Source organism: Geotrypetes seraphini, chromosome 5 (assembly GCF_902459505.1).
Source record: "Geotrypetes seraphini chromosome 5, aGeoSer1.1, whole genome shotgun sequence".
Lineage (NCBI taxonomy): Eukaryota > Metazoa > Chordata > Amphibia > Gymnophiona > Dermophiidae > Geotrypetes > Geotrypetes seraphini.
In genome coordinates, this window is record NC_047088.1 from 159,231,787 (window position 1) to 159,259,029 (window position 27,243).

Below are 27,243 nucleotides of genomic sequence, written 5' to 3' on the forward strand. Positions count from 1 at the left end.
GCTGGTCCAAGGCAAGTGTTGAAAACTCTTAACTGGATTATAAATATCCGTGGTTGATTATTGGGACTATTTTTGAAGTTGTGCCTTGCTACTCTTGCTGAGTCTAAAGCAGGAGCTAATCCTTTTGATAAGTGCTGTGCTGGACTTATCCTGTTGTGCTGTAGGTTTTTTTTTTCTTTTCTTCCTGGTGGAAGGATGACTGTTTGTAACTAAGGTGGTGGGGGTTTGCCCCACGTACACGAGGTGGGATAGAGGACCAAAAGCTTGGCAACATATCACCATGTGGAGCGCACCACCTTTCCCAGCACTGCTGCTGCTGGAGGGATCAGTGCCCTGCACTGATACAAGCACAAGTCTTCCTAAGAAAAGGAAAGACTTATATTTTGGGTTTTTCTTGGTTATTTTTGTTGGGTGAAACCTTACTGACTGGAACTCCTGATTTCATGAAGAATCCTTTTTGCTTAAAAATAAGGTTTCCCGTTTTGGGTTTAAAACCCTCTAAAGCTCCAAATCTTTAGATCTCTGAGACGCTGTTGGCGTCCGATTTAAAGTGGGATCGGATTTGTTACACCCTGAGGCAGCTTTATAGTGAAACGCTGGCCACCGTTGGTGTACCGATCTTGATGAAAGAAAGATAAGTTTTTTTGTCTTCTATTCTACACTAAAGTTTCAAAAGAATTGGAAACTAGCACTTTGCTTGAACCACTTTTACTAGGAGGTTTTTGGCCAGTGAAGTGACCGCTCGAACACCGTTATTCCACCATTGTGGAGGCGGGCGGGCCCCTGTCTGAGGCCTTTTTTCCTCCATTCAGATTGGTCTATGTGCTCACGTTCCAATACTATTACCCTTTTGATTATCCATTCTTGTGAAAGTGTATTGTTGATTATTTCCGGGCAAAGCATTCAGCTTGCGGTCTTGTACACTTGCCATGAGGACATCCAGACTCTGGCTGAACAGAATTTGTCCCATAAAAGGCAACTTGCTCAAAGTGGCCTTAGAGGAGGAGTTCCCAGACTACTGCCTGATCCACAGCATCCTCTGGGTGGACACTGAATAAGCGCCCAGCTTGGCGAAAACTTTCAGAATGTCATCAACCATATAATCCACCTCGGAGATGAGAAAGTCCAAATCACGCAGCACCACAATGTCAGGGTCATGGCGAAGTTTGGAGTGGCACACCCGTGCAACAAAGGGCAAGCTGTCGCTACCTTGACCCCAGCCACAGCTGAATCAAAAAGGTGCTTAAGGATGAAATCCACACGTCTGTCCTGAACATCTTTCAGGACCACTCCTCCGTCAGAAGGGAAGAAAGTTGCCTGGTGACCTGAGCCACAGCTGAATCCACCTTCAGAGAAGCAAAGCACTTGGAAAAACTGCCCTGTGCGCCTCAGACATAGAGTGCTTGGACAACTTATTAAGACTTTTCTCCAGAACCGCGCTTATGTTTCACCAAAATACCACCAGTGCTCTTCCAAGAGCTCGCAGATGCGATTTTCACAGAAGTTTAGGCAAAAGGCTACCTAGATTTGGAAGGCACCACTTCTGTGCAAACTTCACCCCCTTGTGGGCCGCAGCACAAATGGAACACGGCTGCGCATCCAACAGCCATCCGCCACAAACAAGGCATGAATCCAACCCATCCCAACCTGAGAAGGCCATCTGTGAAGTTTGGAGCAAAAACGAAGCTCCTAACGATAAAATATATACGGTAGTTTCATTCAAATTGGGGAAAATCCAAGATGGCCAACACAGGTGCCGATGTTACAATAAAATAGCTCAGGAAAGGAACAGGAATCCCTAAAAAACTGCGATTTTATTATTTTAGTGGTGAGGAGGAGTAGGGTATGCAGGAAAACCACCCAAAACCCTTTTGAAGACCCCCCCCCCAAAATTGCCAAAACAGGCTGTCACTCTGTTACTCCCTGTTCCATTGTGCTGAATGGGAGAGAATGCAGCCAATGCTGAAACAGCATGTAGAGAGATCTAAAGCCTCTGGAAGCTGGAAAGCTGGATTTCAAGTGTTCTGACTGTCCCATCGGCCTGACAACCACGGTCGGTGACCTCTGCCATCCTCGGATACATTGCACAACCCACCTGGTGGTGGCACACAGTCCAGCTCCGATCCCGGTCATGATTCCAGGGAGCCGATCAGCCTGTGCTACACCCACTAGTGGATGAACCTGGGGTGAGCTAGCTCCCAATCCCAGAGCTCCAATATGACCTGCCTACTTTGCATGCCGTTGCCCTCATTTTCATGCGCAGATCGAAGGATGGTTGGCAGAGAGGTAAGTGAATCAGGCCGGAGGGAAATTTGGTTGCTAAGGGATCGCAAACCGATTTATGAATCTAGCCCTAAGAAAGGAAATTAGAACCCTTAATGTTAGGAAAGCATCAGAGTAGAACTAAGTATGCAAACACTGAGACGCTAACTGATAATTCTGTTCAATAATATCATATTTCCCCTGGAAGTGAAGAGACTAAGTTTCCCAAAAACTCTGTAGTACTAAGCAAGCCTTGAGGTTTTTGCAGTTGAATCAAACATTCCCTCTGCTGAAGTTTCCACTGCAGAAAAGTGTGCTCATTCCATGCCACAGGCTGTGACTATACTGCTCCAACTCCTGTGAAAGTATTCTACTCCTGGTGGAATTCTGCAAATGCAGAATTTGTGCAAAATTCTTCACCCCTTCAGAATGCATAGAATTCTGCAGACACAGGTAGTAGAGGAGGAAGTGACCCGCTGCACAGCAGGTCATTTCCTCCTCCTGTGCTAGCAGACTTGACTGTTTATGCGAACCACTATCTGGCACTCGCAGAATTCCACCAGGAATAGTATTCTAAGAAGGAGCCACTAACTGGTAAAAGAGTGCAAAGTAAAAGAAACCTGTCCAAAACCCATCCACTTCTCACCTTAGAAATGAATCTGGCATGACCATGTCAGCCATGTTAGGGCCTCAGCTCTGACCAAGCCTATCACTTCCTCCAAAATAGTAAACATTTCCTCAGCTCAAGTTGAAAACATTCAAGGTTACAAACGCCTTCTCAGAGACTTAGTTGAATATAAAACATGCAAATTCACATTAGAGAGAAGAATTTGGTTAAATTACTTCACACTTGCTGTACACAAACATATCTCATAAGCTAAACCCTCTGACAAAGCAGAGCAAATTACTTGCATTACAGTTGCATTTTTTAAAAAACCATACATTTAAAGTAGCCACAAGAGGAATAAATAGTGACAGAATTGGAAAAGTGAAAACCATATATACTCAAATATAAGTTGATCCGAATATAAGTCGAGCCCCCCCATTTTCCCCCCAAAAAGGAGGAAAAATGGATGACTCGAATATAAGACAGGGGCTGAATATTCAAGTGCCATGCCCTGTCGGGATCTGTACCCAGTGTCCCCTCTCTCACACTCTCCCCTGCCAGGTTCTGCACTCAGACCCCCTTCCCTGCCAGGTTCTGCACCCAGCCCTCTTCCCTCCCTGCCCTGCAAGGCTTTGCACTCAGTCCCTAACCCTACCAGGCTCTGAACCAAGTCCTCTTCCCTGCCAGGCTCTGAACACTGTCCCCCCTTCCTTCCCTGACCCTCTTCCCACCAAAGAGTAAACCTCATCAGTGATGTTACAATTTGCTTTATTGTCCTGTACTCCCCTCTGCCCTCCAACCCAGCCAGCAGATTGTGACAAACCCAGCACCAGCACTAGTCCAGTCCCTGATAGGATTAAGTGCAGAAGAATGGACCAGATTGATTCTGGCGCTCAACTTGAGGCTGACCTCCCTTGCCCCTATAATCAAAGTGATAGTGAGCTGGAACAGAGGCAGGCAGGTTGGCAACAGCAGCTTCCGGGCTTTAGAACAGCTAAAGAAGCCACAAGGAAAGTTGCTGCAGTTGAAAAACCCAGGCAGAGGAAAACTGCTGTAGAGCCAAAACCCATCCCCCACTACAGGCTGAAGGGGATTGGCTCTGATCTGTTTAAAAGCAGGCAGAGACAAACAGGTAGGGGAGGAGCGAGTGACAAGGGCAAGTCACTCCCACAGCCCAAGGCAGGAGAGGAGCTGTGGAACAGGGCAGCAGAGGAAAACGTGTTGGATTATCCCATGCAGGATTTGGAGGAAATCTTAACCCCTTCAAACTATCCAGTGCCAGACCAGGTAGAAGGCATGGAAGTAGAAATAGCTGGCCCTAGGGTAGAAGGCCAGATAGAAGGTATGGAATTCTGAATGAAAGAATACAGCAACAGGGAAACTGTTTGTGCTTTATGTTTTCTTTTACATATCGTTTTTTTTTTCCTCTCTCTGCTGCCCAAGTTAAACCTGAAGAAGGGGATATATATATTGAGCTGTATAAGCATGAGAAGTTGGAGAATAATACTTGCCTGAAGTCTGAATCAAGTAATGCATTCAAAGACAAGTTTATGAACCAGAGGCAGGCTGCACTGTTTAAAGTGTAGTTGGAACTGTAAGAAAGTTACTGTGACTCCCGTTGCAGGGAGCTAATTAGATTAACCGTCTCAGCTGTGTGATTTGTGCCTGCACGTAGGAGCTGAGAGAAAAGCTGTACTGCTAACAGAGTGTGCTGTGACGATTTTTGCCTACTGAGTTCTTGTCTGCTTGAAAATGTACTGTAAGTTTGATTTTTGCCAATTTACTATTTTTGTTCAATGACCTGCAAAGTGATATTGTTTTGCTGTTGCATATCTTTTGACCTGAAGGTCAGAATAAACCACTTATGTTTTCCTAAAGAACTCGTTTGCTTGGTGATATAGTGAAACCTTGTACTTACCCTATATCTCGAGGGGCTTAGACCGTTGTCTGGGGCCGTCTAAAAATCCTGAAGGTACCCCTAGTTGAAGGGGACGCGCCCGAATCAGTGTGTTTGTCACACGACAGCCCTGGACTGCAAGGGGGTTTGTGACAAGATTAACCCTTCCCCTTAACTGAAACCACCTAGTGGTAGGCCGGGACAGGAGGGATCCCTCCCGTCTCCTGCCCCAGCAGACACTAATAATTACCACCCTCCCTCGCGTATCTTTTCCCTGGTGGTCCAGTGTGTATCCCGTGGTCCAGTGTGTAACCCCTTCTGCCGATTTCAACGCTAGTAGCCAGCGGCGCACCCGGGCAGGAGCGAGCTTTTCGTGCTCCCGGCCGGCCCTGCACCACTCCTTGATAGGCTACCGCCAGTTCTCGTGGGACTCATGGCAGCCGATCAAGCAGCGGTGCATTCCTGGCCGAGAGCACGAAAAGCTTGCTCCTGCCCAGGTGTGCCGCTTGCTACTAGCGTCAAAATCAGCAAGAGGGGTTCAGCGCAGGATACACGCTGGACCACCAGGGAAAAAGTACACGAGGGAGGGAAGGTGGTAATTGTTAGTGTTGGCCGGGGCAGGAGACGGGAGGGATCACTCTTGTCCCGGCATAATGACAGGCCTGCAGGAAGTCTGGGAGGGTTTCGGATGGTCACTGGGGGATAACCGGAATATAGGACAAAACCACCATTTTTGGGCCATTTTTTTTGGCCTAAAAATCTCATCCTATATAAGTAGGTGCAGGTAGCATGCTGAATACTCACGGCTGATTTGCCAACCTTGTGGTAGGCAGGAACATGGAGATTTCTGAGGCACAGCCCTACTGTCTTATTAATTTTAATAGCAAAAAAACCAAATACATATCCCCTACTTCATAGTGAATCTTAACCCTCTGGTTCAAAGCCTCATTCATGGAAATAAAGAGGAGGTGGGGAGGGGGAAAATAGGGAGCTCAGTCAGCCCCTTTGAACTACAAGCCAAATAAAAACCTTTTGAATTAATCAATAGTGTGAAGCCAAAACCTTAAAAAGGTACCTCAGCTCAACTGAAGCCCAGTTTCCTAACTGACTCAGAAGCCATTTGAACTACCAGTAGTTCAGAAGCAGCGATGTTAGCCTGTCATCCATCCACGGGAGACAGAGCAACACTGAGCAGTCTAAGGCTGCACAATACCATTAAGAGATGAATCATGTTGAACTACTGTATTTCTGTGTTTCCATTTGCTGGTTGACGGATGTAAACCACATTTCTGGATTGGTCTGTTATTGATGCCAAGAAATAAACTTATTTTTGTTTTAAAGGGATGGATGGGAAGGAGGAAGGCTTGGGAGGAAAAAGAAAAGAGAAGGTAATTAGAAAGGAGGTCAATGAGTCAGACAAACAAGCAAACAAAAAAAAGTCATCTCCGCAGCTTGAAAAACTTCTCTGAGGAGAGGGTCATGAGAGATGGCTATAAGGGAAGTCCCACATGTGCTCAGAAAAACCTGGAAGACTCCTCACTTGTGTCAGTGCTGAAGCAAAATTTTACCCACTTATGCAGGTGACATCTAGCTTGTTCATGGAAATTATTTTTCCAACATTAATGACTAGGTAATACTAAAATGGCAACCCCTTTATGTGAAAAAAGCACCTGGTGAGAGAAAAGACCTCAAAAAAATTCACAGTTACCTTATAGACATAACATGATACATAAGGGCAAATGAGGAAGATACATTGCTTAAAATAAAAGAAAGGGGAGGCGAAATACAAGAGGAGTAAAAGGAATCTTTAAACTCTGATTCCTTTTACTCCTCTTGTATTTTGCCTCCCCTTTCTTTTATTTTAAGCAATGTATCTTCCTCATTTGCCCTTATGTATCATGTTATGTCTATAAGGTAACTGTGAATTTGTTCCCACTATTTATATTTTTTTTAACGCTTTTTAATACTTTGTATAAATTGGAAACGGCTTTGCTTATAAAAGCAGTATATCACGTCTTAAATAAACTTGAAACTTGAATTTATTACCTGTCTGTCACAGTAGGCTTTCATGAGTTTGCTGAGAGGGGTATGTCGTTTTATTTTAAACTGGACCACTGAACCATCCTGGCCAGCTACCTTGAGATTGATGTGGTCATTCTCTGATTTTACGCATTCCTGAAAGAGTCAAGTCAAAATTTACACATTACAAACATTTCATCAAATATGAGGTTTACCTGAGTAGTCTTTCCAAGTGAACAGAAAAAAGCATATTAAAGGATTAGCTCAGCAAAACAACTGATGTCATTTATGTAAATACTCACAAATGGGAGGAAAAAAAACAGAAAAGTTGGATGGGAACACAGAGGAACACTGGAAACTATAGATTTTAAAGTTCTTTGTTGAAGCCTGTCAGCTCGTCTGTACTCACTGATACCAGAGACACTGGTGCTATACCTGCTTCCAACTTTTTTAATAGCCGTTTCAGAATGCTTCCTTCAAACTGATCTTTGGGATGCCGGTTAGACTCCACTGTCTGTCTATACCCCACCCCTTCGGACCACTGGATGCACACCAGGACGGATGGAGGTGCGAAAATGCAGCCGGCACGCTGCAGAACACTGCTGAGCCCCCTAAGCGTGCCTAACAGTTTGCGCTCGACCCCCCCCCCCCCCCCGCTTATCAGGAAGTGAGAGTAGGTCAGGGACGACCCTGAGTTTCAAAGAACACTATGCAGACTGGCTAACAAGTACCCCAAAGGGATCGGCCTGACAGCTACAGACCGAAGTCTGTGAATTCTCAAGCAGGAATAGCTTCAAATCTACTGGCAACACGAAAACAACTAAACTAGGTTGAATTAAAAACAATAAAAGGAGGAGCGCAGAACACACATAGCTGCAGTATATGCATGTATGCAGAAGGGAAAGACTGCTAGAGAGCGCTAAACTAGTCTGTGAAGTACACTGGAGGCAGACTGAAGAGATCGTGTAAACAAAAAACAAACTATGTGGGGAAATTGAAAGCCCTTAAGCCATGACGAAACAGCACTCCGTGAAACGATGGCTACGCACAAGACTCCTTTATTTATACATTTTAAACACTTTTTTTGTTAATTGAGAATCTTAGTTCCCTTTAAAATAACTACAGTGGCATGAATTTACTTCCAGCAGAAGTTTTTGCCGATGATGTGGGCGGAGGTGGTTTGAGCATTGGGCTCTACCAGTAAGACCTGAGGCTTTTTTCTTCCATTGGAGTGGGACTCTTGGCACTATAAGTGGAGCTTTTATTAGATACATACATCTTCTATATTAGTGACTGCAAATTTGGGACCTGCTTGACCTTTTTTTTGCTCATCAGCTAGCATTAGTGTTTGTGCGGCCTCAAATTTTTCTTCCAATACGGCCCAGGGAAGCCAAAAGGTTGGACACCCCTGCATTACATGATAAGTGCCCCTCCTATTCCACAGTCAAGAACTAGGTTGCAGTGTTTAGAACATGACATTGGAGCACAAAAGATAAAGAACGTTTCCAACAACTTCAGTTGTTGGAAAAATAATGGAAGTGTTGCTGAAAGAAAGGATAGTGTATTTCCTTGAATCTAATGGGTTACAGGATCCGAGGCAACATGGCTTTACAAAAGGTAAATCGTGCCAAACGAACCTGATTGAATTTTTTGATTGGGTGACCAGAGAGCTGGATCGAGGACATATGCTAGATGTAATTTACTTGGATTTCAGCAAAGCCTTTGATACAGTTCCTCATAAGAGGCTGTTGAACAAACTTGAAGGGCTGAAGTTAGGACCCAAAGTGGTGAACTGGGTCAGAAACTGGCTGTCGGACAGACGCCAGAGGGTGGTGGTTAATGGAAGTCGCTCGAAGGAAGGAAAGGTGACTAGTGGAGTCCCTCAGGGTTCGGTGCTGGGGCCAATCCTGTTCAATATGTATGTAAGTGACATTGCTGAAGGGTTAGAAGGAAAAGTGTGCCTTTTTGCAGATGATACCAAGATTTGTAACAGAGTAGACACCGAAGAGGGAGTGGAGAATATGAAAAAGGATCTGCAAAAGTTAGAGGAATGGTCTAATGCCTGGCAACTAAAATTCAATGCAAAGAAATGCAGAGTAATGCATTTGGGGATTAATAATAGGAAGGAACCGTATATGCTGGGAGGAGAGAAGCTGATATGCACGGACGGGGAGAGGGACCTTGGGGTGATAGTGTCCGAAGATCTAAAGGCGAAAAAACAGTGTGACAAGGCAGTGGCTGCTGCCAGAAGGATTCTGGGCTGTATAAAGAGAGGCGTAGTCAGTAGAAGGAAGAAGGTGTTGATGCCCCTGTACAGGTCATTGGTGAGGCCCTACTTGGAGTATTGTGTTCAGTTTTGGAGACCGTATCTGGCGAAAGACGTAAGAAGACTTGAGGCGGTCCAGAGGAGGGCGATGAAAATGATAGGAGGCTTGCGCCAGAAGACGTATGAGGAGAGACTGGAAGCCCTGAATATGTATACCCTAGAGGAAAGGAGAGACAGGGGAGATATGATTCAGACGTTCAAATACTTAAAGGGGATTAACGTAGAACAAAATCTTTTCCAGAGAAAGGAAAATGGTAAAACCAGAGGACATAATTTGAGGTTGAGGGGTGGTAGATTCAGGGGCAATGTTAGGAAATTCTACTTTACGGAGAGGGTAGTGGATGCCTGGAATGCGCTCCCGAGAGAGGTGGTGGAGAGTAAAACTGTGACTGAGTTCAAAGAAGCGTGGGATGAACACAGAAGATTTAGAATCAGAAAATAATATTAAAGATTGAACTAGGCCAGTTACTGGGCAGACTTGTACGGTCTGTGTCTGTGCATGGCTGTTTGGAGGAGGATGGGCAGGGGAGGGCTTCAATGGCTGGGAGGGTGTAGATGGGCTGGAGTAAGTCTTAACAGAGATTTCGGCAGTTGGAACCCAAGCACAGTACCGGGTAAAGCTTTGGATTCTCGCCCAGAAATAGCTAAGAAGAAAAAAAAAAAATAATAATAATAATTTAAATTGAATCAGATTGGGCAGACTGGATGGACCATTCGGGTCTTTATCTGCCGTCATCTACTATACTATGCTACCAACTCAAGTGACAATTCCATATCAATCAAGAGATGCTATTCATTACATAATCCTGGACGATCAAAGAATATCCGCTAAAGAGATAGCAGACACCCTGGAGATATAATGAGAACAAGTAGGCTATATTATTCATGAGATTTTAGGCATGAGAAAGCTCTCGGCAAAATGGGTTTCCAAATGTCTAGTAGTGTAGTCAGAGCAGGAGCAATGTCCCAGTTGCGGTAGCCATTTTGAGGACACAGCCAGAATGGGCAGGTGTGAATGGGGATCACTAATGCCCCAACTATACGCCTAGGCTACAGTGAATATAAACTAAGCATAGAGGGCTATAGGTAGGGGGGAGACACTCAGGGGAGACTGGGAAGAAGGATTACTACTGCTCAGGAAGGGAGAAAAGGAGACACTGGACAGAGCACAAAATTTACAGCTTCCACTGGAAACATCATTATTTTCAGCCAATGTTGAAAATTACAATAACTTCAGCCCAAACCAGTTAGAACGGAAGATTAGGTTCTCACACCTCATTAATCTTCTTTCTGTTAAAGACATAGGATTCTTTATTGTAGCTTCCCCAGTAGTCACAAACTTTGCAGAAGGGTGTCACTCACAACTCTCAACTCCTCCCCTTCAACAGTGGAGAACAGCGCCCCTTTCAGTTAGTACCAAACCAATCAAACCTCACTGAAACAGAAGAAGAGAGGAGGGGCACAGGGAACCACTCCGGTAACAAACCATACATATTCTGTTCTGCTCTGTAACTTTTGACAAACAAACAATGATTAAGTACTATTAATACACAACAAAGTAAGCTTAAGAGTAGCTAGGAACCAACCTGCTAAGTGTATGAAGGAAACACGATAAAAACCCCAAAGGATAAAAGGGAAGAGGTGACTTCCTGCACCTGTTAGTTTGTCTCTTCTCAATCCTAAACAACAGTAGTAGTCCTGTGACAGAAACTGGTAATGTCCAAGGCAGAAATCAGGTGAATCATAGGTCTGCACAGAGTGGGTCATACAGAATCCTATCTCTTATAACAGAAAGAAATTTAACAAGGTAAGAACTAATCTTCAATTCTGTTGCAAAGACATAGGATTCTGTACTGTAGTTGACATACCAAAGTTTCACCAGATGTCTAGGGAAGGACAAATGAGCATACTCAAATGACTAGGGAAGGACAGATGAGCTGCCACATCCACTCTGTAGAAGCTTGTAAAGGTATGGAGAATAGATCAAGTCGCTGTTTTACAATTTTTATCAGGTGAAACAGCCCAGGCTTCTGCCCAGGAAGCAGCCACACCTCTAGTCAAATGTGCTGCGATTCAAATAGGGGGCTGTTTATCACAGGCAATGTAGGAAGAAGAAATTGCCATACAAATCCATCTGGCAATCAATGCTTTGGATGCTAGCTTGCCTCGTTTTGATTGACTAGTCAGCACAAAAAAGTAATCGGAGAGACAGATAGTGAAACAGGACTTTGCGCATATCCAGCCTCCACAAAAGCCTGTCTTGTTTCGCTGAACCGGTGGAGTAAAAAGCGGGTAAACTAATCTCTTGATTGACATGGAAGGTAGAAACAACCTTCGGTAGAAATAAAGGTACCGTCTGCAGAGAAACACTAGACTCCGTAAACCTGAGACTATGGCAACCAAAAACATGGTCTTAACCATAAGATCCAAGAAGGACACTCCTCGCCGGGGCTCATACAGAACCCAAGAGAGACCCTTCAGAATAACATTAAGGTCCCAAGATGGGAACAGCCTATGCAGTGGAAGACGCAATCTGAGAACCCCCTTCATAAACCGGTAGAAGTCTGAATGAGACGCCAGTGACTGCTTATCTCTTCGAGCCCTAAAGCACGAGAGACCAGTTACCTGCATCTTGAGAGACGAAACCGCAAGGCCTTTTTCAAGACTGGCTTGTAGGAATGTTAGAATCACCGAGATGGGAGCCCTATAAGGCTTCACCTGTTCCTTGGCGTACCATAACCGAAAAGCCCTCCAGGTCTTCACATAAGCCGCAAAAGTCACAGGTTTCTTTGCTCTCAGGAGGGTCAAGAAGACTACCTTCAAGTAACCCTTATAAGTTAGGGCTGTGTGCACAAAAGTCATGACGAAAGACCAAAGTGCTTTGGATTCTCCAAAGAAACTGGGCCCTGGCTGAGTAGACCAGGATGAACCGGCAGCCTGAGAGATCTGTCTCTTTGGAGGCATGCCAAATCCCCATACCAAGGCTGATGTGGCAAGTCCGGAGCCACCAGACCCTTGTGGCTTACTACTCTGCAGATGATCCGGCCCACCATGGCCCAAGGAAGAAATATATGAAGTAGGATGTCGGTGGGCAAGGGCTGAACAAGGGCATCCAACCCTGTGTGTACCAGCTCAGCCCTTCAATTGTAGAAGTGAGTTGCTTTTGTGTTCTTAGCTAAGGCCATTAGACCCATTTCCGGTCTGCTCAGTGCTGCACAATGAGGCTGAACACACTCTGGAACAAGGTCCACTCTCCTGGATCCATTCCAGAGTCTGCCTGCCTGGATGTTCTCTACACCTGCCACATGGTCAGCCGAGAGGGCTTGCAGGTGGACTTCCGCCCACTGGAACAAACTTTGTGCTTCCAGGTATAGGGATGCACTTCTGGTGCCTCCTCATCTATAAATGTAAGCTACTGCGGTGGCACTGTCGGGGAACACTCTGACTGCCCTTCCTGACAGGAAAGACTAACTCCTTCAGCACCAACCAAATGGATCAATTCCAGACAATTTATGGACCACTTGCTCTCCAACAGGGTCCATGTGCCCTGAAGAGGGAGACCGCACAAGTGGGCTCCCCAGCTGTTGAGGCTGACGTCAGCCATGAGGTGACTCAGAGGCATGCCCCTCAATAAGGCATCCCATTGAAGCCATCAATTTAAACTGTGTTTTGTATCCCACGTCCTGTAGTGTGTGTCTTTGTAGGGACCACCTGGAGAGAAGAGAATCCTGGAGTGGACACATACGTGCTCTCACCCAGGGAATGACTTCCAGGAAGGCTGCAATCAAACCCAGTACTTGCAGGTAATGCCAAGTCGTAGGACTTGGAATGCTAAGATATCCGAGATCTGCCTAGTTCAGGAAAATAACACTGCCTTGCACTATGTCGAAGCGGATTCCCAGATATTCCAGGCACTGAGTCAGCTGTCATTGACTTTTTTGGAAGTTGACTATCCAGCCAAGTCTTTGGAGTAGATCCTCTTGATGAGAGGGGGCACTGATTAGCCAATCGTCCAGGTAAGGATGCACCTGAATACCCATCCTGCAGAGGTGAGCCACTACTACCATCATCTCTTTGGTAAAAGTGCACTGAGCCATAGCCAATCTGAAAGGCAGCACCACAAACTATAAGTGTCGCTGGGAGTTATGATCAACAAGTCGATGAAGCCGTCCACGCAATGTGAGGCGGCAGCAAAAAGGGCGAACAGAATGCTAGGAATGATAAAGAAGGGGGATCACGAACAGATCGGAGAAGGTTATCATGCCACTGTATTGGGTCATGCTTTGACACGCAGCTCCTGATTGGTGAGGCCTGACTTTAGTACAGGAAGAAGTGGTCGGAGTATACCATGAGTGATTTCCTTCACTCACCGGTGCTCCGGCTGCCCTCTCCTGTCTCCCCTGCTAAAAACCGTATTCATGATTTTTCAACATTCACGGGGGTTCCTGGAACGGAACCTCCGCGAATATCGGGGGGAGTACTGTATACCTTCTCAGTTTGCTTGCAGAAGGAAAAATTGAAGGGGAGCTGTTCTCCACTGCTGAAGGGGAAGAGTTGAGAGTTTTGAGTGACACCCTTCTGCAAAAGGGACTAATGGGAAGCAACGGCTATGGTACCAGTGTTGCCAGTTGGGTAGTTTTTCTGCCAAATTGGGCTAGTTTTTAAGCCCCACGGCAGAAAATAAAGGGCTTTGGCATGTTTTGGGAGTTTTTTCTGAATTGGGCTTATTTGGTGTAGGTAACGGGTTTGCTGGCAAACGTCCTGATTTTTTTTACATTGGTTCTGCTGCAGCCCAAAGAGCCAATCACAAATGACCTTAGGGAATCTGAGGTCATTTGTGATTGGTCCACGTGCCCCAGCTGAACCAATGAAAATTCACAATGGGACCGGAACAGCATGCACTGGAGCAGTGAGCACAGGAGGTGGTGACAGGAAGCCTGTTTGAGCGTGGGACGTACCACAGCAGAGGGAGAGTGCAGCAGAGGCCATGAGTGACTGTTAGAAACGCTCCAGCATAGGCAGTCCTCTGCAGGCAGTAATTAACTTCTAAAGTTAGACTGGGAAGTTTAGGTGGATGCTGGTGGAACAAAGGGGAACAATGCCAGCCTTCAGGGGGCCCTCTAGTACTGTTTGCCGTAAAGGCACTTCTGCGTTAGGGAGACCAAGTTCTTGGATGCTGTAGGCAATTGCTGCCTGGAACAACTTGTCAAGGAAAATACTAGAGGAAATGCAATTCTGGACTTAATTCTAAATTGCCTGCGAGGACCAGCACAAGATGTAGAAGTAAAAGGGGCGCTGGGAAACAGCGATCACAATATGATCCGCTTCTATCTGAACGCAGGGGAGAAACATCGGTCCAAAACGGCACTAAACTTCCGAAAAGGGAATTACAAAGGGATGAGACTCATGGTAGGGAAGAAGATTAAGAAGAGGCTAAGCACTGTAAAAACTCTAGAGCAAGCTTGGTCCCTTTTTAAGGACACAGTCACCGAGGCGCAAAATCTATATATACCACGTCAACAAGGGATCCAAGAGGAAAAAGAACCGGCGTGGCTCACTGTAGAGGTGAAGGAAGCGATCAGAGACAAGAAAACTTTGTTTAAGGAATGGAAAAAGTCAAAAACGGATGAAAACAGGATCAAGCACAAACAACATCAACGCAGGTGCCATAAGGCGGTAAAAGGGGCCAAAAGAGACTACGAGGAAAAAATAGCCAAGGAGGCGAAGAACTTCAAGCCATTCTTTCGATATATTAAGGGGAAATGACCAGCAAAGGAAGCAGTGGGACCGTTGGATGACCATGGACTAAAGGGAGAGCTAAAGGAGGACAAAAAAAATCGCCGACAAACTGAACATATTTTTTGCGGCTGTATTTACCGAAGAAGATTTACACAGCATACTGGAACCCATCAGGCTATATGCTGGAAACGAAGATGGAAAGCTGACAGGATTGACGGTCAGTATAGAGGAGGTATGTAGGCAGATTGATAGGCTTAAGAGCGATAAATCCTTGGGACCGGATGGCATCCATCCAAGGGTCATCAAGGAACTGAAAGGGACCATAGCTGAACTGCTTCAACTAATAGCCAATCTGTCGATCAAATCGGGAAAGATTCCGGAAGACTGGAAGGTGGCGAATGTTACGCCGATCTTCAAGAAAGGTTCGAGGGGAGATCCGGGAAACTACAGACCGGTGAGTCTGACCTCGGTACCGGGAAAGATGGTAGAGTTGCTGATAAAGGACCGCATCATTGATCACCTTGATGGACATGGGCTGATGAGGACCAGTCAGCACGGTTTTAGCAAAGGCAGACCGTGTTTGACGAACTTGCTGCACTTCTTTGAGGGAGTAAACAGACAGATAACAAAGGCGACCTGGTCGACATTGTATATCTGGATTTTCAGAAGGCGTTTGACATGGTTCCATATAAATGACTACTTCGGAAAATTGCAAACCAATGGAATCGAGGGTGGAGGTAAATCGACAATACTCGGACTGGAAGAGCATCACCAGTGGGGTGCCTCAGGGCTCGGTGCTTGGACCCGTGCTCTTCAACATCTGTGAACAAGGCTGCCCTGTAAACATCTAAAAGCTAAGTTACTCAGCATTTCATATTCTGCTCTTTTGACTGGTTTTCAGCATTATATCTGCTTAATTTCTCTTCTCCTCCCTGTTTCTTACTAAAAAAAATATAAAAAAGCACAAAAAAATCCTTCTCTTTCCTCTGTTAAATCTTATTTCCTCTTCCTGCATTTTTGTTTAAAATACTGTGTTTTAGGTGGTATAGAGCCTATATTTCTGGTGCCTGTGGCTCAGGGTGACTAAAGTAGGGAAAATCCTGTTATAAATCCTGTGTTTTAGGGTAGCACTGCTAGAACCTGCAGTTTTGTTTAAATACTGTGTTTTAGGTGGAATAGAACCTATATTTCTGGTGCCTGTGGCTCAGGGTGACTAAAGTAGGGAAAATCTTGTTATAAATCCTGTGTTTTAGGGTAGCACTGATAGAACCTGCAGTTTTGTTTAAAATACTGTGTTTTAGGTAGTATAGAGCCTATATTTCTGCCTTACTAGTAGTCTTACTTATAGTCCCACCAACCCCAGGGACCACTATTCATATATAGAGACCCATATAATCAGGACTACTCAAATCAAGTCACTTCACAACCAATCAAGATGACCTTTATTCTATGCAATCACTGTGGTGCTTTAATTCCAAGACATACTATTTGGAGGCTTAAGGCTTGCCCCATCTGTCTTCAACTTGCCAGTATTAAGGAGGAGCTCTGCAAACTTAAACAGGAATTGAATACAATTAAAGCAGCTTCCATCACTCCACAAAATCATACCAACTTACCACCTCTACCTCAAAGAATAAAACAGCCCAGGAATAAATGGGTCACAGTAGGCTCAGGAAGACTGCGACATGTAACACAGAAACATCCACCTTCACTAATATTACCTCTACAGAATACCTTCGCTCCACTAGTGCACTGCGATACTCAGGAAAACAGAAGGGAGGTGGGACTGGAACCAATGAAGGTAACTCAAGAGAACAAGCGCACCCTAAGTACAAATAAAAAAGCCAAAAACAGAAAACTATTACTGTTGGGGGATTCCATCATCAGAGGCATTAACCTTGGAACACAGGGCGAGGAGACCAAAATAGTGAAATGTCTTCCAGGATCCTCAGCTACCAGGAGTTCCAGGCAAATACTGACTATAATTAAGGAAGAAACTAAGGATTTTAACACTGATGTTGTTATCCATCTGGGAACAAATGACCTGGCCAACAACTCCACACTTGCAGCACAGAAAGCTTTTCGGGAGCTTGGTGAGGGCGTGAAACCTTTTGTAAAGACTTTAGCTTTTTCTGAGATACTGCCTGCATATGGAAAAGGAGAGCAAAGAGTGAAAAACACAGAGGACTTTAATAGATGGCTCAGAGCCTGGTGTCATCAAGAAGGCTTCAGGTACATAGGAGGATGGGGAAATACATTAAAGGACAAGAAGCTATATTGCACTGATGGGCTACATATTACTACAGCAGGAAAAAGAAACCTTGCAGAGAAATTTAGACAATATTTTTCTAGGCATTTAAACTAGAAGGTGGGGGTGGTGTATGTATGAAGGACAATTATAGAGACCACCCCCGGCAAAAGAAAAGATGTGATAGTAGTAAAGGCTGCAACATAAGCAATATCAGCAACTCATTTCTTAGTATTGCAACGGAAAGTGAAACGACACAAAAATCCATACAAAAAAGGAGATTATCGCTGAAAAATAGCTGGAAAGCGATGACCACAAATGCTCGCAGTCTAAGCAACAAAGTTCATGATCTGCAAGCCCTGATATTAGAGGCAGATCTAGATATTGTTGCTATCACAGAGACATAGTTCAGTGAATCACATGGATGGGATGCAAACATACCAGGATATAATCTTTTTAGGAAGGACAGAGATGGTCATAAAGGTGAAGGAGTAGCTCTCTATGTAAAGATCAATATCCAAGCGACCGAAATGCAAGGGACCTGGGGAGAGGAAGAAGCGATATGGATTGCTCTGAAAAGAGAAGATGGAACTTCTATCTACGTGGGTGTAGTCTACAGACCTCCGACTCAATCGCAGCAAATTGATAAGGATCTGATTGTGGATATCCAAAAGTTTGGAAGGAAAGAGGAGGTTCTGCTGTTGGGAGATTTCAACCTGCCGGATGCGGACTGGAATGTTCCGTCTGCGGAATCGGAAAGAAGTAGGGAGATTGTGGATGCCTTTCAAGAGGCTCTGCTCAGACAAATGGTGATGGAACCCACAAGGGAAAAAGCGATATTGGATCTGGTCCTCACAAATGGAGAGAGTATCTCTAATGTTCGAGTGGGTGCTCACCTGGGTAGTAGCGATCATCAAACGGTTTGGTTTGATATAACGGCTAAAGTGGAGAGCGGCCGCACGATACTTAAAGTCCTAGATTTCAAACGTACGAACTTTAATGCAATGGGAAAGTACCTGAAGAAAGAGCTGTTAGGATGGGAGGACATAAGAGAAGTGGAAAGACAGTGGTCTAAGCTGAAAGGAGCGATAAAAATGGCTAAGGACCTTTATGTAAAGAAAATCAATAAAAACAAGAGAAAAAGGAAGCCGATATGGTTCTCCAACCTAGTGGCTGAGAAAATAAAGGCGAAAGAGTTGGCGTTCATGAAATATAAAAAAACCCAAGAAGAGGAGAGCAGAAAGGACTACAGGGTGAAACTGAAAGAAGCCAAGAGAGATACATCTGGCGAAAGCACGGGCGGAAGGACAAATGGCTAAAAATGTAAAAAAGGGAGATAAAAATTTTTTCAGATATATTAGTGAAAGGAGGAAGATAAAAAATGGAATTGCTAGGCTAAAAGATGCTGGGAACAAATATGTGGAGAGTGATGAGGAGAAATCAAATGTGCTAAACAAATACTTCTGTTCTGTGTTCACAGAAGAAAATCCTGGAGAAGGACCGAGATTGTCTGGCAAAGTTACACGAGAAAATGGAGTAGATTCTGCGCCGTTCACGGAGGAGGGTGTTTATGAGCAACTTGAAAAACTGAAGGTGGACAAAGCGATGGGACCAGACGGAATCCATCCCAGGATACTAAGGGAGCTCAGAGAGGTTCTGGCGAGTCCTATTAAAGACTTGTTCAACAAATCTCTGGAGACGGGAGTGATTCCTGGGGATTGGAGGAGAGCGGATGTGGTCCCTATTCATAAAAGTGGTCACAGGGATGAAGCAGGAAACTACAGGCCGGTGAGCCTCACTTCAGTTGTTGGAAAAATAATGGAAGTGTTGCTGAAAGAAAGGATAGTGTATTTCCTTGAATCTAAGGGGTTACAGGATCCGAGGCAACATGGCTTTACAAAAGGTAAATCGTGCCAAACGAACCTGATTGAATTTTTTGATTGGGTAACCAGAGAGCTGGATCGAGGACATATGCTAGATGTAATTTACTTGGATTTCAGCAAAGCCTTTGATACAGTTCCTCATAGGAGGCTGTTGAACAAACTTGAAGGGCTGAAGTTAGGATCCAAAGTGGTGAACTGGGTCAGAAACTGGCTGTCGGACAGACGCCAGAGGGTGGTGGTTAATGGAAGTCGCTCGAAGGAAGGAAAGGTGACTAGTGGAGTCCCTCAGGGTTCGGTGCTGGTGCCAATCCTGTTCAATATGTATGTAAGTGACATTGCTGAAGGGTTAGAAGGAAAAGTGTGCCTTTTTGCAGATGATACCAAGATTTGTAACAGAGTAGACACCGAAGAGGGAGTGGAGAATATGAAAAAGGATCTGCAAAAGTTAGAGGAATGGTCTAATGCCTGGCAACTAAAATTCAATGCAAAGAAATGCAGAGTAATGATTAATAATAGGAAGGAACCGTATATGCTGGGAGGAGAGAAGCTGATATGCACGGACGGGGAGAGGGACCTTGGGGTGATAGTGTCCGAAGATCTAAAGGCGAAAAAACAGTGTGACAAGGCAGTGGCTGCTGCCAGAAGGATTCTGGGCTGTATAAAGAGAGGCGTAGTCAGTAGAAGGAAGAAGGTGTTGATGCCCCTGTACAGGTCATTGGTGAGGCCCTACTTGGAGTATTGTGTTCAGTTTTGGAGACCGTATCTGGCGAAAGACGTAAGAAGACTTGAGGCGGTCCAGAGGAGGGCGATGAAAATGATAGGAGGCTTGCGCCAGAAGACGTATGAGGAGAGACTGGAAGCCCTGAATATGTATACCCTAGAGGAAAGGAGAGACAGGGGAGATATGATTCAGACGTTCAAATACTTAAAGGGGATTAACGTAGAACAAAATCTTTTCCAGAGAAAGGAAAATGGTAAAACCAGAGGACATAATTTGAGGTTGAGGGGTGGTAGATTCAGGGGCAATGTTAGGAAATTCTACTTTACGGAGAGGGTAGTGGATGCCTGGAATGCGCTCCCGAGAGAGGTGGTGGAGAGTAAAACTGTGACTGAGTTCAAAGAAGCGTGGGATGAACACAGAAGATTTAGAATCAGAAAATAATATTAAATATTGAACTAAGGCCAGTTACTGGGCAGACTTGCACGGTCTGTGTCTGTGTATGGCCGTTTGGTGGAGGATGGGCAGGGGAGGGCTTCAATGGCTGGGAGGGTGTAGATGGGCTGGAGTAAGTCTTAACAGAGATTTCGGCAGGTGGAACCCAAGCATAGTACCGGGTAAAGCTTTGGATTCTTGCCCAGAAATAGCTAAGAAGAAAAAAAAAAAATAAATAAAATTTTAAATTGAATCAGGTTGGGCAGACTGGATGGACCATTCGGGTCTTTATCTGCCGTCATCTACTATGTTACTATGTTTATAAACGATCTGGACATTGGTACGAAGAGTAAGGTGATTAAATTTGCAGATGATATAAAGTTATTCAGAGTAGTGAAGACACAGGGGGATTGTGAAGATCTGCAACGTGACATAATCAAGCTTGAGGAATGGGCATCGACATGGCAGATGAGGTTCAACTTGGATAAGTGTAAAGTGATGCATGTAACAAAAATCTCATGCACGAATACAGGATGTCCGGGGCAGTACTTGGAGAGACCTCCCAGGAAAGAGACTTGGGAGCTATGATCGACAAGGCGATGAAGCTGTCTTCCGCAATGTGTGGTGGTGGCGAAAAGGGCGAACAGAACGCTAGGAATGATAAAGAAGGGGATCACGAACAGATTGGAGAAGGCTATCATGCCGCTGTACCGGGCCATAGTGCGCCCTCACCTGGAGTACTGTATCCAGCAGTGGTCGCCGTACATGAAGAAGGACACGGTACTACTCAAAAGGATCCAGAGAAGAGCGACTAAGATGGTTAAGGGACTGGATGAGTTGCCTACAGCAAAAGATTAGAGAAACTGGGCCTGAGCGGTCTCCTGGGCACTGGTCTGACCCAGCAGTGGCAATTCTTATACAGCTCCATAGTTCAAATAAACATTCAGGTCTGGTCCAGCAGAAGTAGTGGCCTGTTCCACAGCCGCTTGTAGACTGGGAGGGTTTTGTACACAACTGGAAATCATAAGCTGAGGTTTTCATGCTATGTTTATTTTAAAAAATTCTGATTTGCAACTTACAATTAGGGACAACATTTTTCTTATATTCTTTTAATCTCAGAGAAGTCTTGGAAAAACAAGGGCCTTAGCTCCTCTTCTCATACAACAATTAGGAATTGACACATCTGGTCTGTAAAACAGTACATTTCACTATTCCAACTCATTCACAACTTAAGGCCGATAGTGCTTCAGACCTCTACCATCATGAGTAAACGGTCCAAGTACGAGAAGAAATACTGTGCCGTTTGAGAAAAAGAAGCAGAGTTTAAGGGATGGATCAAGAAAATACCGGCTGATGACACAAAAGCATCTTGCAAATACTGCTGATGTGACATGCATGTTCACCATAGTGATTTGAAGGCACACAACTAAACTGAGAAGCACCGAAACAATGCTGCACCTTTTTCGAACATGAGGAATCTTTTCGATGTTGGATGTCACAGCAGAACAAAAGGTCCCAACATGACATTGAAAGTTGCTAAAATTGGTTGTACACATAGCTTGTCATTCCAGCATATCTACTGCGAACCATCTTGGAGAATTAGTTCAAGACATATCTGGAAAAGACTTAGCAATTCATAGCACTAAATGCACATCTTTGATTAAATGTGTTTTTAGTCCTTCAATGCATGAAAACTTTATTGATGGATATAAAGGGTGTACTGTACTCACTCATTACAGATTATAGTACAGATGTAAGAACTCTGCATTGTTGTTCGTTTTTATAGCTGCAAGCTACACAAAATTGTGACAATTTTTCTTGGCTTAGTTTTACTGGCATCTGGAATAGCTGATGCCATTTTTACTAAACTAATGAAATTCCTGAAACACAATAATCTGGCACATGAAAAGTATATTGGGATCACAACAGATGGCTACAATACAATGTGTGGTAGTGTCAATTCATTTTCAGGTAGCAAAAGATGAAGAAAGGAATTACACTGCAGAGCTGTTGTTTCAGGTGTACAATAACCCTGAAAACAAGTTGTACCTTGCATTTCTGCAGCCTATACTGCTTGAACTGTCCAGCATGAATAGACTGAGCTTGACAAAGCAAGTCCAGTAAAACTGCTCAAAGAACTTATGAATATGTAACGTAGTATTATGGATCAGGTTATATGACCAACTGCATTAAAGACATGGACAGCAATACTTGTGTACGATATCAACAATGAAGCAAATTACCTTCCTATCAGTGCAATGAACTTTGGAATTGATTTCCATATTCTGTTAACAAAGTTGAACATGGAACAGTCATCAATGGCAGCAACAATGTCAGGCTTACCTGGTTGAATTATTAAAGGAGCTACATCAACAATGTCCAGCTAATCTCCAGCAGTTGGAATCATTGGCAGAACTGAGTCCATTGGTCGTTCTTGGAACAAAAAAGCCCACGTTGTCTCAGCTCTCCTTTTCGCCACTGTATACAGGAAAAGGAAACCTCAGAGTTCTTGAGCAAGTTTTAAGTGATTGTGTTGGATCTGAGTGCTACTGCAGATTCCTGAAGAAAAAATCTAAACGAGGCATACAAATCCTTCACAACAAAGGTTTCTGTGGCGGCACCTTTTAGAGTGCAATTACCTTTGTATACAATCCTCTTCTTTAGGTCATCAATACATTCTTTTTAATGTGATGATGCCCACCTTGGCTACTTATTTTAATCATCTTCCTGGGTTTTTCTGCACTCCTGTGCATGATGTACTGTTGCACTTGCCTTTTGAAGAGAATCACTCTGCATCTACTGGACTTTTGGACCACTATTTTCTGAAGATGGAGTGGTGGGCTAGTACTTTCAAGTTGAAACTTAACACTGGTAAAATAAATCTGCTGCTGTTTTGGACTCGTTATGTCCAGAAGTTTGAAGAGCTTTTAATTTTGGGAAGGACTTTTACGTTAAGTGCTTGTTTTTATTGTGTTTTTCCTGAATGTTTTGTATTTGAGCTTTGGTTTTTTGTACACCATTATGGATTGTTTGGGATATGTGCATTGTATAAATAAACATTCGTATTTGTAAGCATTTGTTTGATAAATTAGAGGTGTTTCCAGTGGCAACTGTTTGGGCTACTCTGAGCACAAGATGGGCTACTTTTGGGTTACTTTTTGCCATGAGTTTGGCTGGAAATTTTTTTGCCATCTCACAACCCAAACAGTACAGAATCCTATGTCTTCGCAACAGAAAGCAGATTATGGACAGGTTTCAGAGACATAACCAAAATTCTGTTGTCCTAAAATTTGTATACTCCTGCCCACGTAGCCCATGGCATCATCAAAGAGGAGTGGGCACTGAGGGCTCCTCTCATACAAAAGTTTAAGGCCTTTTGGGTAAGAGAAATAAGATGTTACTAGGGAATGAGAGCAAACCAAAACAAGGGAAACTGCAGAAGGGCATACAATGATGCAGGCAAAGTTTATTATAACAATAGATAAAATGCGGTTAAAAACATCACCTAAAGTCAAGCAAATGGACCTTAGGGAATGAGAGCTCTCATAGCATTACAATCTTGTTCATTTTTTTTCCTCTTCTTTTTCAGTTTATCCCTCACCTTACATTTCCTCAACACAGTCCACCCCAGGATCATCTCCATCTTCTCAAGTTTTGGTCTCACTCCAAGTGTGGGAATTACCAAGGGATGGGATTTTCAAGATACCCTTAATGAATATGCATAAGAGGTTTGCATGCTTACTTCTTATGCTGAATGTCTCATATGAATATCTCTTGTCGGCCTTAAGAGCACAGAACAACCAAGAAAACAGGCGGCACTAAAACACACCTAAAAGCAGACAGAGTAAACTGGGGTGGATCAAGGAGTAAAGTATTTGAATTCTAAACAGAAATACAGTACTACGTGAAGAGACAGCCACATAACAAAAGGAACTGACGGTCACTCTCCCGCCTCTCATCTCTGCACCTCCCCCCGCCCCTCGCACTGACACGAGAGGGGGAGGGGGCACCGGGCTCTACACATCGTCTACCCAGTCCGAGTCTTCCATAAAGAAGAAAAACCAGAAAGCAGGCTAGAATCGCAATCTCCCGCCCCCGTGCGCTGACTGCACTCGGCCGCAAAGAACCTAAGCTCTGTGCTGCCCCAGCAGGAAATTGCAGCCGTTAACATTTGAAACCTATCGGGGGCGCAGAAAAGCGGTGGGTTCTGGCTCCCGGAAATTTCCCACATCCCTACCCCGTGTCTTACCTTTGGCTTTTCCTCAGACATCGTGGGGCTTATATATACGTATATGTATATATATATATTTTTTTTAGATACGAAAGCAAAAGGGAAAATCACGCTCTCGGGTCCGCTCTTATCCCGCCGCAACGGCTTGCCGTGAACGCGCCTTACCCCCAATATTCTACCGTTCTCATAGGTAGAAGTTTGATCACGTGAACCGTGCGCGTTCACGGTGCGCGCGAGCGCCTCCAAACGGGAGCGCGCTTTGCAATCTGGTGGTGGGGGAAGGGCACAGAACCGTCAAAGTACGTCAGCTGGAAAACAGGAAATAGGAAAGGTACGCGAACGAAAGGTTAGGCTCGTGGTGCTGAGTGAGCATATTCGAGGCTCTTACAGCGACAATGACAATAAACTAACACGCTGCATTTGCAAATTGTGCTGACGATCCTGCTAGGATAAAATTTATCAAACAAGAATATGTGATGTTTGCTACTAATCATAAGAGCCAACTCTGCACCCCCTACTGTTGAGTAATCTTCTTTACTGTGTTTAGAGAGGGGGTTATTTCCACTGGGTTTAGCACCTCCAGTCATATTTTTGAAAAGTTGGATGGGGAGCATTTGTTAGCTGACATCCTTTCGGTTTTGTTAAAATCAAGATAGCATAAACCTAATAAAAGAGTTACTATAAAACGCATCAGATATATTCGAACACGCTGGGGCCCAGCCCAGAAATTAAGGAGGGGGGGGCCCTCTCCCAATTTCCATACCCACCATTACTACCATATAAAACAATTTTAAATGACTTCTTCACACATATGTGATACCCAGGCCCCATCTGTATGAAAAACATGATTTTTAGTAACAATCCACATGTCACCCAAGAGTGTACCTAGGAAAAGGCAGCATCTTACATACTAAAGTGAGCAGTACATACTAAAGTGAGCAGTACAACATCAATACAACCATTGTAAAACTAAACAAGCCAAACTAGTACAGATCAATTTTCAAAGTTCATCTGGTTGTACAACATCGTGCCAAGCATCAATCAGTGCTTCAGTCAACTAGACCTTTGTTTTGGGATGTTTTCTGAGCACGTTGACAGCAAGATTATTCCATAAATCCTCAATTAGATTGAGATCTGGTCACTGCCCTAGACATTCCAGTTGCTGAATATGGCTCAATGTCATCCACTTTGTCACCATCTTTGCCCGATGACAGGGTACATTGTCATCCTGGTAGTGGAAGTCACCCTGGAAGAGACTCTTTGCAGACAGAACCATTACGTTTTGCAAAGTGAAGAGATACTTAGCACTGTTCATCATACCTAAGGTGACCATATGTCCCATTTTCAATGGGACAGTCCTGTTATTGGACCAACCATCCCGTTCTCCCGAGCCACTGCTTCGGGACGCCAAAATGTCCCATTTTCAGTGACAGCGTCCCAAAGCTGTGCACGGCGACAAGGGGATGGTCGGTCTAGCACCAAACCCCCCCAGTGTTCTCTGCGCCTGCTTGCCGCCCTGTTGTCCGTGCCCTAATCCTGATGCTGCTGTCGATGTTTCTTCCCGGGCTGACTCCAGTATTCAAATTGAACCCACGCTCTGGGGCTCTAACATGTGCGTGCCGGCTTCCCTTCTCTTCCCTCCAAAACCAGAAGTTACATCCCGGGGGGAGGAGAAGAGAAGGGAAGCCAGCACGCACACCTTAGAACCTCGAAGCAGGAGTTCACTACGGGCAGCGACGGATGGACGCTAAGGGAGACACGGAGGGAAACTTACAACTTGCTTCAGGCCTTCCTCGCTGCCGGGTCCGACTTCTGCCTACTTTCTGTTTCTGCGATGGCAGGACCCGGCAATGAGGAAGGTCCGAAGCAAGGAAGAGCAGCAAGTTATAAGCTTCCCTCCATCGCTGACCTATGGATGATAGGTCAGTGATGGAGGGAAGCTTGCGACTCTGCCGATGGGAGGGATGGGAAGAGAAATGATGCTGCTGCACCCAAGGAGGGGAGAGGGGAAGAGAAAAGATGCTGCTGCTGCACCCAAGGGGGGGAGGGGGGAAGAGAAAAGATACTGCTGCTGCACCCAAGGGGGGAGGGGGAAGAGAAAAGATTCTGCTGCTGCACTCAAGGAAAGAGGGGGGAAGAGAAAAGCTGCTACTGCACCCAGTTGGGGAGGGGATAGGGGAAGAGAAGTGCTGCTGCTGCTGCACCCAATTGGGGAAAAGGAAGACCAGGGGAGGGAGAGGAAAGAGATGCCAAAACCATGGGAGGGAGGGAAAGGAGCTACCAGACCATGGAGGGGGGGGATAGATGTCAGGGTATATGGGGGGAGGGGTAGGAGACAGATGCCAGACCACGAGGAAGGAAGGAGAGAAAGGAAGAAGAGATGCCAGATAATGGAGTGGGAAGGGGAGATGGAAGGAGAGGAGAGAGATGGGAAGGAGATAGAGATGCCAGACCATGGGGTGGAGTGGGAAGGAGGGAAGGAAAGGAGAAGAGAGAGATGCCAGAGCATAGGGGAGGGGATGGAGACAAAGGCTGGAAGGCAGTGAGGGGGACATAGGAAGGAGGAACCGAGGACATTAAGGATATAGGAAGGGGCACTAAGGACATAGGAATGAGGCACTGGGAGCACTAAGGACACAGGAAGGGGCACTAAGGACATAGGAAGGAGGCACTGAGGGCACTGAGGACATAGGAAGGAAGGAGGAAGGGAATAGAAAGACACAATTGTTGGGTCTGAATGCAGAAAGAAAGAAAGGATGCACAGTCAGAAGGAAACGCAACAAGAGACTCATGAAATCACCAGACAGCAAAGGTAGGAAAAATGATTTTATTTTCAATTTAGTTATCAAAATGTGTCTGTTTTGAGAATTTATATCTG

General features: G+C 44.9%; 1 protein-coding gene across 1 annotated transcript in view; it reads right to left on the reverse strand.

Moving 5' to 3' along the window:
• SUMO3 (small ubiquitin like modifier 3) overlaps positions 1 to 24,590 on the reverse strand; it is a 51,881-nt gene extending 27,291 nt beyond the window's left edge. The window contains exons 1-2 of the mRNA XM_033947010.1: positions 24,384 to 24,590; positions 6,813 to 6,941 (exon numbers count right to left, since the gene is read on the reverse strand). Of these exons, the coding sequence (XP_033802901.1) occupies positions 6,813 to 6,941; positions 24,384 to 24,404 (150 nt within the window). The 5' untranslated portion in view covers positions 24,405 to 24,590. The remainder of the gene's footprint in view (positions 1 to 6,812; positions 6,942 to 24,383) is intronic.
• Between the last annotated feature and the right edge of the window lie 2,653 nt (positions 24,591 to 27,243).